General features: G+C 39.2%; 1 protein-coding gene across 2 annotated transcripts in view; it reads right to left on the bottom strand.

The window, feature by feature from the left end:
• The window catches only part of PPP1R12C (protein phosphatase 1 regulatory subunit 12C), a 666,212-nt gene that overhangs the window by 394,195 nt on the left and 254,275 nt on the right, over nt 1-17,742 (bottom strand). For both annotated transcript variants that reach the window (XM_053690707.1, XM_053690708.1), the window contains exon 9: nt 9,905-9,990. In XM_053690707.1, coding sequence (XP_053546682.1) covers nt 9,905-9,990 — 86 coding nt within the window. The remainder of the gene's footprint in view (nt 1-9,904; nt 9,991-17,742) is intronic.

Genomic DNA, 17,742 nt, shown 5'->3' with positions numbered 1-17,742 from the left:
TCTCCCCTCGTTGTTTGGTGAAATATGTTCAATTTGTACAGATTGACTTTTATTTAAAGTAGCATCAATACAGTTAGTACATAAATTTCTATTGGGCTCCACTTTGGCTTTAGCACATATAGCACAGATATCTTCCTCTGAATCAGACATGTTTAACACACTAGCAAATAAACTAGCAACCTGGAAATACTTTTCAAGTAATTTACTATAATATGAAAACGTACTGTGCCTATAAGAAGCACAGAAAAAGTTATGACAGTTGAAAATTAATAAACTGAAAAGTTATAGCATCAAATCTTTGTAAAAAACACAATTTTAGCAAAGGATTGCTCCCATTAGCAAAGGATAACTAACCCTGATAGCTAACAGTGAGAGAGATCAGTAAACTGTCATAAATTAAATAAAACGACTGCCAAGTGGAAAAAAATAGTGCCCAAAACATTTTTTCACCCAGTACCTCAGAAAATTAAACGATTTTACATGCCAGCAAAAAACGTTTAACATTAATAAATTGAGTGTTATTAAAAAGCCTGTTGCTAGTCCCTGCAAATTAGGCTAAAGTTTTATGCATACAGTATAATTCCAGTGAACTGCCATTCCCCAGAATACTGAAGTGTAAAATATACATACATGACAGCCTGATACCAGTTGCTGCTACTGCATTTAAGGCTGAGTTTACATTATATCGGTATGGCAGAATTTTCTCATCAATTCCATTGTCAGAAAATAATAAGCTGCTACATACCTCTTTGCAGATTAATCTGCCCGCTGTCCCCTGATCTGAAGTTTACCTCTCCTCAGATGGCCGAGAAACAGCAATATGATCTTAACTACTCCGGCTAAAATCATAGAAAAACTCAGGTAGATTCTTCTTCAAATTCTACCAGAGAAGGAATAACACACTCCGGTGCTATTATAAAATAACAAACTTTTGATTGAAGGTATGAAACTAAGTATAATCACCACAGTCCTCTCACACATCCTATCTATTCGTTGGGTGCAAGAGAATGACTGGTAATGGCAGTTAGGGGAGGAGCTATATAGCAGCTCTGCTGGGTGAATCCTCTTGCACTTCCTGTTGGGGAGGAGTTAATATCCCATAAGTAATGGATGATCCGTGGACTGGATACACTTAACAAGAGAAAACTAAATCTAACATTTGCAAAGGCCTACTTGCACTTAAAGGGACAGTAACCAAAATGTGTCTCCATTTAAATGTGTTCCCAATGATCTATTTTACCTGTATAGGCTATTGACAAGCTGTGTAAACATCAAGCAGAAAAAATTATTCTCCCAGTGGGGAGTGGGATAGATAAAATTCTAAAATGTTAATTTTAAATTGTCCTTTCTAAGTATTGAATAGAGACAGAAATAAGAAGGGGAAGCATTTGAGTGATAAGATAAGGATGTCTGATCTCTCTGCAAGCTTAGCCTATTTTCATGGCTTGTGGATTCAAAGAAAAAAATCCAGCTATACAAAAGGAAACATAATGGAGCAATTTCTTGTACATTTTATACGTTGCAGCTGGCATAACAAGTCATTGGAAACACATTAAGGGGAAACCAATTTTACAGCTCACTGTCCCTTTAACGAATCCTTGAGTGACACCATTATTTGAAAGATTTTGGCACGTAAGCCAAAAGTCACAGCTACTTGGAAAAGACAATGAGAACAATAACAAGATATTTAGACTATAATAATTGATGGTATTCTACCCACTAAACTGGGATATGTAACAATCTTACACATCAAGGGGAACCTTTATCAACTGTCTGCAAAGCTTGTGTAAATACAGAAATTCCTGGAAAATGCACAGTGACTTTTGACATGAATGACATAACATAGCAACATGCTTGGTTTATTCAGTGATTGTTCTTTATAACAATTTAGGCTATGTATCTGTTATATTAAGCCCATTACCATTTTAATGAATGCTTAACTAAAAGTTAGACAGTAATGCAGTCAGTGATTAGGTACAAAAATGTAACAAAGTATGCCTTGCTCAGAATAATGCAATGCACGCCTTACATTGGAGAGTCACAGTTACATTCAACTATATTAATACAAAAATACAAAATACAGAGTAAACTTAATGCAATATTCGGAGACAGAAGGGATACTCCATCACAGAAACAGTTATTAATCAGATGGAAAATAAAGAAGCTTGCCAGCTGACCATAACTGGGAAAATAGATACATATTAAAAAACAAAACAAAAAAAAGGAGAGAAAGGAGGGAGAATTTTTTTTATAAACACAAAACAAAATGAACTCTCACAAGCATACACTACAAACAAGACAAACAATGCTCACCGCAGCCTTTTGACCTCTCTGGGGCACCAGAATAATTCCGGTTTTGCGCAAGCTCTGACGCCACATGGAGGGACCTTCTGGTCCAGCAAGGGGCAAGATGGGAGTGACAAAGGTGAAAAGGGACTGGCGAGGTGAAAGTAGACATACGACAGACATGTATAAACAGTCACACAAAACAGGGAGCAAATGGGGATGGCGAGTCGATTGAGTTGAAGGTTAAATGAGCAAAGTGGGAAAAAAAAGGATATCAGGCAGAGGTAAATGGACAAAATCAGAAAGGAAACCAACCAGCCATCTCAGATGAAAAGGACAAAGTGGAGAGAGGAAGGAATAATGAAAAGTGATTAGAAATAGAAAGAGTAAGAGACAGAAATGTTTCCATCTAGCAAGTCTATCTATGGTGACCTTACACACACACAAAAAAAAAAATATATATATAAAAAAAAAATATATATTATATATAAATTATATATATATATATATATATATAACATAATTTATGTAAGAACTTACCTGATAAATTCATTTCTTTCATATTAACAAGAGTCCATGAGCTAGTGACGTATGGGATATACATTCCTACCAGGAGGGGCAAAGTTTCCCAAACCTTAAAATGCCTATAAATACACCCCTCACCACACCCACAAATCAGTTTAACGAATAGCCAAGAAGTGGGGTGATAAGAAAAAAAGTGCGAAGCATATAAAATAAGGAATTGGAATAATTGTGCTTTATACAAAAAAATCATAACCACCCCAAAAAAAGGGTGGGCCTCATGGACTCTTGTTAATATGAAAGAAATGAATTTATCAGGTAAGTTCTTACATAAATTATGTTTTCTTTCATGTAATTAGCAAGAGTCCATGAGCTAGTGACGTATGGGATAATGACTACCCAAGATGTGGATCTTTCCACACAAGAGTCACTAGAGAGGGAGGGATAAAATAAAGACAGCCAATTCCTGCTGAAAATAATCCACACCCAAAATAAAGTTTAATGAAAAACCTAAGCAGAAGATTCAAACTGAAACCGCTGCCTGAAGAACTTTTCTACCAAAAATTGCTTCAGAAGAAGAAAATACATCAAAATGGTAGAATTTAGTAAAAGTATGCAAAGAGGACCAAGTTGCTGCTTTGCAGATCTGGTCAACCGAAGCTTCATTCCTAAATGCCCAGGAAGTAGATACTGACCTAGTAGAATGAGCTGTAATTCTCTGAGACGGAATTTTACCCGACTCAACATAGGCAAGATGAATTAAAGATTTCAACCAAGATGCCAAAGAAATGGCAGAAGCTTTCTGGCCTTTCCTAGAACCGGAAAAGATAACAAATAGACTAGAAGTCTCACAGAAAGATTTCGTAGCTTCAACATAATATTTCAAAGCTCTAACAACATCCAAAGAATGCAACGATTTCTCCTTAGAATTCTTAGGATTAGGACATAATGAAGGAACCACAATTTCTCTACTAATGTTGTTGGAATTCACAACTTTAGGTAAAAATTCAAAAGAAGTTCGCAACACCGCCTTATCCTGATGAAAAATCAGAAAAGGAGACTCACATGAAAGAGCAGATAATTCAGAAACTCTTCTAGCAGAAGAGATGGCCAAAAGGAACAAAACTTTCCAAGAAAGTAATTTAATGTCCAATGAATGCATAGGTTCAAACGGAGGAGCTAGAAGAGCTCCCAGAACCAAATTCAAACTCCAAGGAGGAGAAATTGACTTAATGACAGGTTTTATACGAACCAAAGCTTGTACAAAACAATGAATATCAGGAAGAATAGCAATCTTTCTGTGAAAAAGAACAGAAAGAGCAGAGATTTGTCCTTTCAAAGAAGTTGCGGACAAACCCTTATCCAAACCATCCTGAAGAAATTGTAAAATTCTCGGTATTCTAAAAGAATGCCAAGAAAAAAGATGAGAAAGACACCAAGAAATATAAGTCTTCCAGACTCTATAATATATCTCTCTGGATATAGATGTACGAGCCTGTAACATAGTATTAATCACAGAGTCAGAGAAACCTCTTTGACCAAGAATCAAGCGTTCAATCTCCATACCTTTAAATTTAAGGATTTCAGATCCTGATGGAAAAAAGGACCTTGAGACAAAAGGTCTGGTCTTAACGGAAGAGTCCACGGTTGGCAAGAGGCCATCCGGACAAGATCCGCATACCAAAACCTGTGAGGCCATGCCGGAGCTACCAGCAGAACAAACGAGCATTCCTTCAGAATCTTGGAGATTACTCTTGGAAGAAGAACTAGAGGCGGAAAGATATAGGCAGGATGATACTTCCAAGGAAGTGAAAATGCATCCACTGCCTCCGCCTGAGGATCCCGGGATCTGGACAGATACCTGGGAAGTTTCTTGTTTAGATGAGAAGCCATCAGAACTATTTCTGGAAGTTCCCACATTTGAACAATCTGAAGAAATACCTCTGGGTGAAGAGACCATTCGCCCGGATGCAACGTTTGGCGACTGAGATAATCCGCTTTCCAATTGTCCATACCTGGGATATAAACCGCAGAGATTAGACAGGAGCTGGATTCCGCCCAAACCAAAATTCGAGATACTTCTTTCATAGCCAGAGGACTGTGAGTCCCTCCTTGATGATTGATGTATGCCACAGTTGTGACAATGTCTTATCTGAAAACAATGAACAACTCTCTCTTCAGAAGAGGCCAAGACTGAAGAGCTCTGAAAATTGCACGGGGTTCCAAAATATTGATCGGAAATCTCACCTCCTGAGATTCCCAAACCCCTTGTGCCGTCAGATACCCCCACACAGCTCCCCAACCTGTAAGACTCGTATCTGTTGAGATTATAGTCCAGGTCGGAAGAACAAAGAAGCCCCCTGAACTAAACGATGGTGATCTGTCCACCATGTCAGAGAGTGTCGTAAAATCGGTTTAAAGATATTAATTGAGTTATCTTTGAGTAATCCCTGCACCATTGGTTCAGCATACAGAGCTGAAGAGGTCGCATGTGAAAACGAGCAAAGGAGATCGCATCTGATGCGGCAGTCCTAAAATCCAACATTTCCATGCATAAGGCTACCAAAGGGAATGATTGTGACTGAAGGTTTTGACAAGCTGATATCAATGTTAAACTTCTCTTGTCTGACAAGGACAGAGTCATAGACACTGAATTTATCTAGAAACCTAAAAAGGTTACCCTTGTCTGAGGAATCAATAAACTGATTGGTAAATTGATCCTCCAACCATGAACTTGAAGAAACAACACAAGTCGATTCGTATGAGATTCTTCGAAAATGAGAAGACTGAGCAAGTACCAAGATATCGTCCAAATAAGGAAATACCAAAACCCTATTCTCTGATTACAGAAAGAAGGGCACCGAGAACCTTTGAAAAAAATTCTTGGAACTGAGGCTAGACCAAATAGTAGAGCCACAAAACTGGTAATGCTTGTCTAAAAAGAGAATCTCAGACACTAAAAGTGATCTGGATGAATCGGAATATGCAGATACACATCCTGTAAATCTATTGTAGACATATAATGCCCTTGCTAAACAAAAGGCAGGATAGACCTACAGTAACCATCTTGAATGTTGGTATCCTAACATAACGATTCAATAATGATAGATCCATAACTGGTCTGAAGGAATTGACCTTCTTTGGTACAATGAAGAGATAAAATAAAACCCCAGCCCCTGTTCCAGAACTGGAACTGGCATAAATACTCCAGCCAACTCTAGATCTGAAACACATTTCAGAAATGCTGAGCCTTGCTGTGTCAATTGGGACACGGGAAAGAAAAGAATCTCTTAGCAGGAGGCCTTAACTTGAAGCCAATTCTGTACCTTCCTGAAACAATGTTTCTGAAACCAGAGATTAAGAACGGAATTGATCCAAATTTCTTTGAAGAAAACGTAATCTGCCCCATACCAGCTGAGCTGGAATAAGGGCCGCACCTTCATAGGTACTTAGGAGCTGGCTATAGGATTCTATAAGGCTTGGATATATTCCAAACTGGAAATAGTTTCCAAACTGATACCGCTCCTGAGGATGAAGGATCAGGCTTTTGTTCCTTGTTGTGAGGAAAGGAACGAAATGATTATTTACCCTGGAAAGAAAGGGAAAGCAAAGTTGACTTAGAAGACATGTCAGCATTCCAAGTTTAATCCATAAAGCTTTTCTAGCTAAAATAGCTAGAGACATATACCTGACATCAACTCTAATGATATCAAAAGATGGTATCACCAATAAAATTATTAGCATGTTATAGAATAATAATAATGCTATAAAATTATGATCTGTTACTTGTTGCGCTAAAGCTTCTAACCAAAAAGTTGAAGCTGCAGCAACATCCGCTAAAAATATAGCAGGTCTAAGAAGATTACCTGAACATAAGTAAGCTTTTCTTAGAAAGGATTCAATTTTCCTATCTAAAGGATCCTTAAATGAAGTACTATCTGCCATAGGAATAGTAGTACATTAGCAGGAGTAGAGACAGCCCCATAACTTTAGGGATTTTTGTCCCAACAAACTCTAATCTGTCAGATGGCACAGGATATAATTTGCTTAAACGTCTAGAAGGAGTAAATAAATTACCCAAATTATTCCATTCCCTGGAAATTACTTCAGAAATAGCATCAGGGAGATAAAACACTTCTGGAATAACTACAGGAGATTTAAAAACCTTAGTTAAACGTTTACATTTAGTATCAAGAGGACCAGTATCCTCTATTTCTAATGCAAATAACACTTCTTTAAGTAAAGAACGAATAAATTCCATCTTGAACAAATACAAAGATTTATCAGCATCAACCTCTGAGACAGAAACCTCTGAACCAGAAGAACCATTATCAGTATCAGAATGATGATGTTCATTTAAAAATTCATCTGAAAAAAGAGAAGTTTTAAAAGACTTTTATGTATACTAGAAGGAGAAATAACAGACATAGCCTTCTTAATGGATTTAAAAAATAAAATCTCTTATGTTATCAGGAACACTCTGAAAATTAGATGTTGACGGACAGCAACAGGTAATGTAACAGTACTAAAGGAAATTTTATCTGCATTAATAAGTTTGACATGACATGCAATACAAATAACAGCTGGAGAAACAGATACCAAAAGTTTATAGCAGACTTAGCTTGGTAGCTCCAGCACTGTGCAGTGATTTTCCTGTAGTAACTTCTGACTCAGTTGCAACGTGGAACATCTTGCAATATGTAAAAGAAAAAAACAACATATAAAGCAAAATTGATCAAATTCCTTAAATGACAGTTTCAGGAATGGGAAAAAAATGCCAGTGAACAAGCTTCTAGCAACCAGAAGCAATAAATAATGAGACTTAAATAATGTGGAGACAAAAATGACGCCCATATTTTTTAGCGCCAAAAAAGACGCCCACATTATTTGGCGCCTAAATGCTTTTGGCGCCAAAAATGACGCCACATCCGGAACGCCGACATCTTTGACGCAAAATAACGTCAAAAAATGACGCAACTTCCGGCGACACGTATGACGCCGGAAACGGAAAAGAATTTTTGCGCCAAAAAAGTCCGCGCCAAGAATGACGCAATAAAATGAAGCATTTTCAGCCCCCGCGAGCCTAACAGCCCACAGGGAAAAAAAGTCAAATTTTTGAGGTAAGAAAAAATATGATAATACAATGCATAATCCCAAATATGAAACTGACTGTCTGGAAATAAGGAAAGTTGAACATTCTGAGTCAAGGCAAATAAATGTTTGAATACATATATTTAGAACTTTATAAATAAAGTGCCCAACCATAGCTTAGAGTGTCACAGAAAATAAGACTTACTTACCCCAGGACACTCATCTACATGTTTGTAGAAAGCCAAACCAGTACTGAAACGAGAATCAGTAGAGGAAATGGTAAATATAAGAGTATATCGTCGATCTGAAAAGGGAGGTAAGAGATGAATCTCTACGACCGATAACAGAGAACCTTATGAAATAGACCCCGTAGAAGGAGATCACTGCATTCAATAGGCAATACTCTCTTCACATCCCTCTGACATTCACTGCACGCTGAGAGGAAAACCGGGCTCCAACTTGCTGCGGAGCGCATATCAACGTAGAATCTAGCACAAACTTACTTCACCACCTCCCTTGGAGGCAAAGTTTGTAAAACTGATTTGTGGGTGTGGTGAGGGGTGTATTTATAGGCATTTTAAGGTTTGGGAAACTTTGCCCCTCCTGGTAGGAATGTATATCCCATACGTCACTAGCTCATGGACTCTTGTTAATTACATGAAAGAAATATATATATATATATATATACACACACATACATACACATACATACATATATATACATACATACATACATATATATACATTTATGCTAACCTGATAAATTTGTTTCTTTTTAGATACGATGAGTCCACGGATTTCATCCTTACTTGTGGGATATTGCCTCCTGGTCAGCAGGAGGAGGCAAAGAGCACCACAGCAGAGCTGTATATATAGCTCCTCCCTTCCCTCCCACTCCAGTCATTCGACCGAAGTTAGGAAGAGAAAGGAAAAGCCAAGGTGCAGAGGTGACTAAAGTTTAACAAAAATAATGACCTGTCTCATAAAATCAGGGTGGGCCGTGGACTCATCGTATCTAAAAAGAAACAAATTTATCAGGTAAGCATAAATTTTCTTTTTAAAGATACGATGAGTGCCCAGAGTTCATCCTTACTTGTGGGATACAATACCAAAGCTATAGTACACGGATGAAAAGGGAGGGACAAGACAGGGCACCTAAACGGAAGGCACCACTGCTTGAAGAACTTTGTAAAACAGAGTGTAACTGTGCCTTTAAAAATAAAATTACCCACATTTTACTGCCCAACACTCTGAACGATAATTCTAAAACAGAGAGGAACTGTGTTTTCAATAATACAAAACCAACTCTCTGAACGTTAACCCAATTCCTTTGGAATCACTAACACAGGCAAAGAGAATGACTGGAGTGGGAGGGAAGGGAGGAGCTATATATACAGCTCTGCTGTTGTGCTCTTTGCCTCCTCCTGCTGACCAGGAGGCGATATCCCACACGGATGAAATCCGTGGACTCATCGTATCTTTAAAAAGAAAAAATGTAGACCTCCCAAAAATTACTCATTTAGTTTATATATATTCCCATACTTTAATGGCCATTTAATCATGCCATTAATCAACTCATGTAAATTAAAATTAGTCTATAATACTCAAATTGGAAGGACATCATTTTAAGTCTGACAAATTTGCAAGCCTTTAAATTACAAATCAGTGAACAGCTAAAGTAACACAAACATATTTCTTTTCTGTAAGGAACATATATAGTTGACCATTACAAAACAAAGCAAGACCAAACACATTAATTGGGAATATTGTGCAAATTGACATTATCTTTGTTACCATTTTTTTACCGTACAGAATTTTATGTCTGAAACATCACAATATTTGTGTCAAACAAGAGCATACAACTGTTAGATTAACTACAAGTTTCTCTTTTTGTAGCAGGGAAAATAAACTGTATTAAGAAAACAAGTTTTAATCTTTAGGAAAATATGCACAGTTAATGTGGTTATGAAAAACTCATTGATCTAAACAAAAACAAAGATCTTACCTTTGGGTCAGAAGATGGGCTAACGGTACTGTTATGTGCTTCAGGCAACAGTCCATTCTCTTTCACTTGTTCATTCTTCTTAAGATCTAAATGTTAATTATAAAAAAGACGCCATGTTAGCATCTAACATTTTATTAGGTTTTGCACAATCTTAATATTTTTCAGGTTATTTGACCAAGAAAAAAAATGTGTACATAATTACAGAAATAGGAAAAAGAGAAAAAAAGAAATGGGAAGACAAGTAGAAAATCAAATGAAAAGAGGAATGGGAAAGTGGGAGCTAATTTTACAGGAGTGTCACAAACATTTTTTAAAACTTGAAATAGGGCTACAATTTGCAATGGAGAGGCGCTTTTTACTCCTTTTTCCTTCCCTTAAATCTAAGAAGATCTTACATCTTCCCTTAAATGTAATGAAACAGAATAGGTATAGAATAAAAACGAGTTATCACTCTTGGATCACCAACACAAAAATTACAAAACATTGGGGAATACCTGGGGGAAAAAAGAAATGGGCCACTCTTGGACCTGAAGAACTCTAAAAAAAAAAATGATTGTGTATCTTTAAAAAACAAGCAACAAACTCCATATTAAAGAATAGGCAGGCAATGTAATGACAATTATAGCTAAACAAGAGCATAACAGATCATTTAAGGTGTCTCAGAAGAGCGATACTTGCAACTAGAAATCAAGGTTTACCCACTGCTCAATATATTAAAAACCATTGTACTTACAGAAACATACCCTGTACTTAGAACTAGTTATGCTTTGCATCCCGCCTGCTGATAGCCTAGTATTCTGTTAGGAAAAGTTTTTGCTGTGAAACAATAAGTACTATACAAACTGTATTTAAAAGTGGTAAACCGATACTGTAATATGTAGGCACTAAAAAACATGACTAAATTACATTGATAACTATTAGAAAAAAGCTAATACAGCAAGTAAATATTAACTCTGTTATTTTAAAATAAAGAAATAACTAACAGCAACATAATCTATTTATACATATACATTGATCTGCCGCTACATGCCCAGGAAACACACACATGTGTTATGGAACTCTAACAGGCTTGCCTGGTATTCCTTATGTGTGTGCCATTAGTAGTCACTATGGGACTGCATGAGAGAAAAGGTTCAGTCCCCAATCCTAGATTTCTCTGTGCGCTGGTTACATGAGCCAGAGAGACACTTAGTCCTGGTGAATCTTCTGTACAGGTAGATGCGCTGACTGGTATAATTTCCACTGGCATAACCTCCAAATCAGCTAAGCCATAGTACTCTGTGCAGTCAAAAAAGACTTAGGGAACACCATATTTTCTATGGCTAAGTGGTAAAAAGGATGAATCTGTAGGGCGCTGGGTGAAGTCACTCTATCAATGGCTTTGCAGAGCCTTAGTACTTGGTCTTGAAAATGGTGCTGGAGAAGTTTTGTTAGCTCTTCCTCCCAGTGGTTTACTGCCTCTATGGCCACTATCAGGAAACGTGTTATACTGCCAATATGGCAAAAAAAAAAAAACAACAAAGATTTTAGGATCAGAGACTCATTGCAAAAGGAGTAGAAAAACAGCAGTTCCACGGCAACGCCTACCTGCCTGAGGCCCCAACGATCCAGATCAGAGCTTAGGGATCATAAACACAACATTCCCGGTATAAATTAAAACTAGACTGCCAATCAGTTGTAAACTTTAACTTCATCCCTCCCACCTCCCCAGCACTACATAGTTTAAGATATAGCTGAGCAGAGAAAAGAAGACCGGTAAGAAAGACAAAAGCTCTAAAGAGGTACAAAATAGAACTGTCGCCCAAAGATTATAAAGGGAAGGGCATGTGGAACTCCTCAACCCAAAAGAAAATTTATAAAAGGTAAGCATATTTTTTTTTTTTTTTTTGTATAATGAGAGTCCACAAGGAAACTCTTAAAGCCAAGAGTCCATGACAAGGAATGGATGGAACAGAAAAAAATGGCCTGAAGGACATTCCTACCAAAAGTCGCTTTAGATGAAGCAAAAACATCAGAAAAAGCAAAATATGGAGAAAGGATGCATCATTCTTAAGCCTCCAGGATGAAGCAACTGAACTGTGGAGTGTGACGTTTAGAGGGAGACTTTCCTGCCACCAAGTAAGCCTTGTGAATGAACTGTTAGGTAAGAAGGCAACAGCGGTAGCCTTGTCTTCCTGGCTCATATGAGAACCAGAAAAATTAACAAAAAGCTAGAACTTTTGTATTAACACTTAAAAGGACTATGAACCCAAAACTTTTATTTCGGTATTCAGATAGAGCATGCAATTTGAAGCAACTTTCTAATTTACTCCTATTAACAAATTTTCTTCATTCTCTTGATATCTTTATTTGAAAAGCAAGAATGTAAGTTTAGATGCCGGCCCATTTTTGGTGAACAACCTGGGTTATTCTTGCTGATTATTGGTGGATGAATTTATCCACCAACAAACAAGTGCTGTCCATGGTCTGAACCAAAAATTGTCTGGCTCCTTAGCTTAGATGCCTTCATTTTCAAATAAAGATAGCAAGAGAACGAAGAAAAATTAATAGGAGTAAATTAGAAAGTTGCTTAAAATTGCATGCTCTATCTGAATCATGAGGAAAAAAAATGGGTTCAGTGTCCCTTTAAGTAGGTTGAGATAAAACTATCATCAAGGTTATGAAGAAGCTGTTCCTTAGAATTAGAAGGATTCTGACACAAGGAAGGAACAACAATTTCTTGGCTGATATTTTCTGAAGAAATAACCTTTGGAAGAAAATCTTACTTCTTATGGAGAACTGCCTTATCTTTATGAAAGACCAGATCAAAGGGAGATTCACAAGATAAAGCAGATAAACTCTTCTAGCTGAAGAAAAATGCTAAAAGAGGAGAACCTTCCAAGAGAAAAGTGTGATATTTATGCAATACAAATGTTCAAAAGGGGAAACTTGGAGAAAATAAACTAAATTGAAAGTCCAAGGAGGAGAGATAAATCTCACAGCTGGCCTAATTATCGCCATGACTTGGACAAAGAAGTTTGGCTAATTTCTTGTGAAAGAACAGATACGGCTGGAATTAGGTCTTTCAAAGATTTAGCAGACAAACCCTTTTCAAGCCCATCCTGAAACTGTAAAATCCTAGGTATCCGGAAGGAATGCCAAGAAAACCTTCTGGCAGAACACCATTCAAAATATACCTTTCAAATCTTGTGGTAAATTTTCCGGGTGACAGGTTCCCTAGCCTTCAAAAGAGTGACAATCACAGAATCAGAGATTCATCAGTGCTTCAGAATTAGGTGTTTAACTTTCATGCCATTACATTTGTGAGATATGAGATCTGGGTGGAAGAGAGGCCCTTGAGAAAAGAAGTCTTGACTGAGGAAGAAGCCATTGAGACCCAGGTCTGCATATTTTCTCCGGAGCCAAGCTGGAGCTATCGGGATTACTGATTTTGACTCCTATTTGATTCGAGCAATAACTCTTGGCTGACAGGATATATTTACTTTATTCTGTCCAGAACAGGATCTGGGATACCTCCTGCATTGTCCCTCCTTGAAGAGTTACGTATGCCAAGGCTGTGATATTGATTGACAAAGCAAATTAACTTATCCAAGACTAGAGCTCCAAGATGTTTATTGGTAACCATGCACTCACCGAGACTCCCAGAAAGCACCCCAAACCAAATAGGCTGGCTTCAGTGTTTCCATCCACCAAGATAGAGATCGTCTAACTGAAAAATCTAGAACAATAATCTTCCAAATGCACATAATTTTTTTATCCACTGACTGGGCATAGAGAACTGGAGGACGTAAGTGATAGCGGGCAAATAAAACTGAATCCAATGCCTACCATTTATACCACTACCTGCATGCACAAAGCCACAGATAGAAAATCATTGCTCTGGAAAAGAGAACAATCTTTCTGAAGCTTTTGCCTTCTGGAATCTGTCAAATATGCATTGTCGCTGGGTGTATTAAGACTCCCAGCATAGAGACCTTGTTAGCTGGAGATAGGGAACTCCTTGGATCATTTATCCTCCAGCAAAGATCCTGAAGGAAGGCTAGATGACTGAGTGTGAGCAATTGCTTGAGACAGGGAAGGAGCCTAAAGCATGTTATCATCCAAGGTACGGAGCAACTGATATGCCCTGAGCTATGATAACTGCAAATAGTGCCCCCAAAACCTTTATAAAGATGCGGGGACCTGTGGCAAGACCAAATGGAAGGGTGCCAAACTGATAATGTTTGTGTTGAAAAGCAAATCTTAGGAACTGATAATGGTGTTTGTGAATGGGTATATGAAGATACTCACCCTTCTAGTCTGTTGTAGACATAAATTAACCCTGTTGTATCAAGAGTAAGTTGTGCAAATTATTTCAATTTTGAAGGTAAGAACCCTCAGGAACTTGCTGCAAGACTTCAAATCCAGAATGAGCCTGAAAATACCTTAGAAAACAATTAACTCCTGGATATCAGTAAATAATTGTCAAAGTAGGAAAACTACAGACTAACACAGATAATCAGTACTGAAATCTCAGGGGAAGTATGACGGATAGAAAAAACAGAATTTATGTTTACCTGATAAATTACTTTCTCCAACGGTGTGTCCGGTCCACGGCGTCATCCTTACTTGTGGGATATTCTCTTCCCCAACAGGAAATGGCAAAGAGCCCAGCAAAGCTGGTCACATGATCCCTCCTAGGCTCCGCCTACCCCAGTCATTCGACCGACGTTAAGGAGGAATATTTGCATAGGAGAAACCATATGATACCGTGGTGACTGTAGTTAAAGAAAATAAATTATCAGACCTGATTAAAAAACCAGGGCGGGCCGTGGACCGGACACACCGTTGGAGAAAGTAATTTATCAGGTAAACATAAATTCTGTTTTCTCCAACATAGGTGTGTCCGGTCCACGGCGTCATCCTTACTTGTGGGAACCAATACCAAAGCTTTAGGACACGGATGAAGGGAGGGAGCAAATCAGGTCACCTAAATGGAAGGCACCACGGCTTGCAAAACCTTTCTCCCAAAAAAATAGCCTCAGAAGAAGCAAAAGTATCAAACTTGTAAAATTTGGTAAAAGTGTGCAGTGAAGACCAAGTCGCTGCCCTACATATCTGATCAACAGAAGCCTCGTTCTTGAAGGCCCATGTGGAAGCCACAGCCCTAGTGGAATGAGCTGTGATTCTTTCAGGAGGCTGCCGTCCGGCAGTCTCGTAAGCCAATCTGATGATGCTTTTAATCCAAAAAGAGAGAGAGGTAGACGTTGCTTTTTGACCTCTCCTGTTACCAGAATAAACAACAAACAAGGAAGATGTTTGTCTAAAATCCTTTGTAGCATCTAAATAGAATTTTAGAGCGCGAACAACATCCAAATTGTGCAACAAACGTTCCTTCTTCGAAACTGGTTTCGGACACAAAGAAGGCACGACTATCTCCTGGTTAATGTTTTTGTTAGAAACAACTTTTGGAAGAAAACCAGGTTTAGTACATAAAACCACCTTATCTGCATGGAACACCAGATAAGGAGGAGAACACTGCAGAGCAGATAATTCTGAAACTCTTCTAGCAGAAGAAATTGCAGCCAAAAACAAAACTTTCCAAGATAATAACTTAATATCAACGGAATGTAAGGGTTCAAACGGAACCCCCTGAAGAACTGAAAGAACTAAGTTGAGACTCCAAGGAGGAGTCAAAGGTTTGTAAACAGGCTTGATTCTAACCAGAGCCTGAACAAAGGCTTGAACATCTGGCACAGCTGCCAGCTTTTTGTGAAGTAACACAGACAAGGCAGAAATCTGTCCCTTCAAGGAACTTGCAGATAATCCTTTCTCCAATCCTTCTTGAAGAAAGGATAGAATCCTAGGAATCTTTACCTTGTCCCAAGGGAATCCTTTAGATTCACACCAACACATATATTTTTTCCATATTTTGTGGTAAATTTTTCTAGTTACAGGCTTTCTGGCCTGAACAAGAGTATCAATAACAGAATCTGAGAACCCTCGCTTTGATAAGATCAAGCGTTCAATCTCCAAGCAGTCAGCTGGAGTAGGACCAGATTCGGATGTTCGAACGGACCTTGAACAAGAAGGTCTCGTCTCAAAGGTAGCTTCCATGGTGGAGCCGATGACATATTCACCAGATCTGCCTACCAAGTCCTGCGTGGCCACGCAGGAGCTATCAAGATCACCGACGCCCTCTCCTGATTGATCCTGGCTGCCAGCCTGGGGATGAGAGGAGACGGCGGGAATACATAAGCTAGGTTGAAGGTCCAAGGTGCTACTAGTGCATCTACTAGAGTCGCCTTGGGATCCCTGGATCTGGACCCGTAGCAAGGAACCTTGAAGTTCCGACGAGAGGCCATCAGATCCATGTCTGGAATGCCCCACAGTTGAGTGATTTGGGCAAAGATTTCCGGATGGAGTTCCCACTCCCCCGGATGCAATGTCTGACGACTCAGAAAATCCGCTTCCCAATTTTCCACTCCTGGGATGTGGATTGCAGACAGGTGGCAGGAGCGAGTCTCCGCCCATTGAATGATTTTGGTCACTTCTTCCATCGCCAGGGAACTCCTTGTTCCCCCCTGATGGTTGATGTACGCAACAGTCGTCACGTTGTCTGATTGAAACCGTATGAACTTGGCCCTCGCTAGCTGAGGCCAAGCCTTGAGAGCATTGAATATCGCTCTCAGTTCCAGAATATTTATCGGTAGAAGAGATTCTTCCCGAGACCAAAGACCCTGAGCTTTCAGGGATCCCCAGACCGCGCCCCAGCCCATCAGACTGGCGTCGGTCGTGACAATGACCCACTCTGGTCTGCGGGAGGTCACCCCTTGTGACAGGTTGTCCAGGGACAGCCACCAACGGAGTGAGTCTCTGGTCCTCTGAGTTACTTGTATCTTCGGAGACAAGTCTGTATAGTCCCCATTCCACTGACTGAGCATACACAGTTGTAATGGTCTTAGATGAATGCGCGCAAAAGGAACTATGTCCATTGCCGCTACCATCAAACCTATCACTTCCATGCACTGCGCTATGGAAGGAAGAGGAACGGAATGAAGTATCCGACAAGAGTTTAGAAGTTTTGTTTTTCTGGTCTCTGTCAGAAAAATCCTCATTTCTAAGGAGTCTATTATTGTTCCCAAGAAGGGAACTCTTGTCGACGGAGATAGAGAACTCTTTTCCACGTTCACTTTCCATCCGTGAGATCTGAGAAAAGCCAGGACTATGTCCGTGTGAGCCTTTGCTTGAGGAAGGGACGACGCTTGAATCAGAATGTCGTCCAAGTAAGGTACTACAGCAATGCCCCTTGGTCTTAGCACCGCCAGAAGGGACCCTAGTACCTTTGTGAAAATCCCTGGAGCAGTGGCTAATCCGAAAGGAAGCGCCACGAACTGGTAATGCTTGTCCAGGAATGCGAACCTTAGGAACCGATGATGTTCCTTGTGGACAGGAATATGTAGATACGCATCCTTTAAAACCACCGTGGTCAAGAATTGACCTTCCTGGATGGAAGGATTGTTCGAATGGTTTCCATTTTGGACGATGGAACCTTGAGAAACTTGTTTAGGATCTTGAGATCTAAGATTGGTCTGAACGTTCCCTCTTTTTTGGGAACTACGAACAGATTGGAGTAGAACCCCATCCCTCGTTCTTTTAATGGAACAGGATGAATCACTTCCAGAAGATAACCTTGGGAGACTATTTCTAGCGCCCAAGGATCCAGAACATCTCTTGCCCAAGCCTGAGTGAAGAGAGAGAGTCTGCCCCCCACCAAATCCGGTCCCGGATCGGGGGCCCGCATCTCATGCTGTCTTGGGAGCAGTGGCAGGTTTCTTGGCCTGCTTTCCATAGTTCCA

This window comes from Bombina bombina, chromosome 8 (genome assembly GCF_027579735.1).
Source record: "Bombina bombina isolate aBomBom1 chromosome 8, aBomBom1.pri, whole genome shotgun sequence".
In the NCBI taxonomy this organism is placed as follows: Eukaryota; Metazoa; Chordata; class Amphibia; order Anura; family Bombinatoridae; genus Bombina; species Bombina bombina.
Note: the sequence above shows the minus strand (reverse complement) of the source record. Positions and strands in the feature narration are given on the sequence as shown.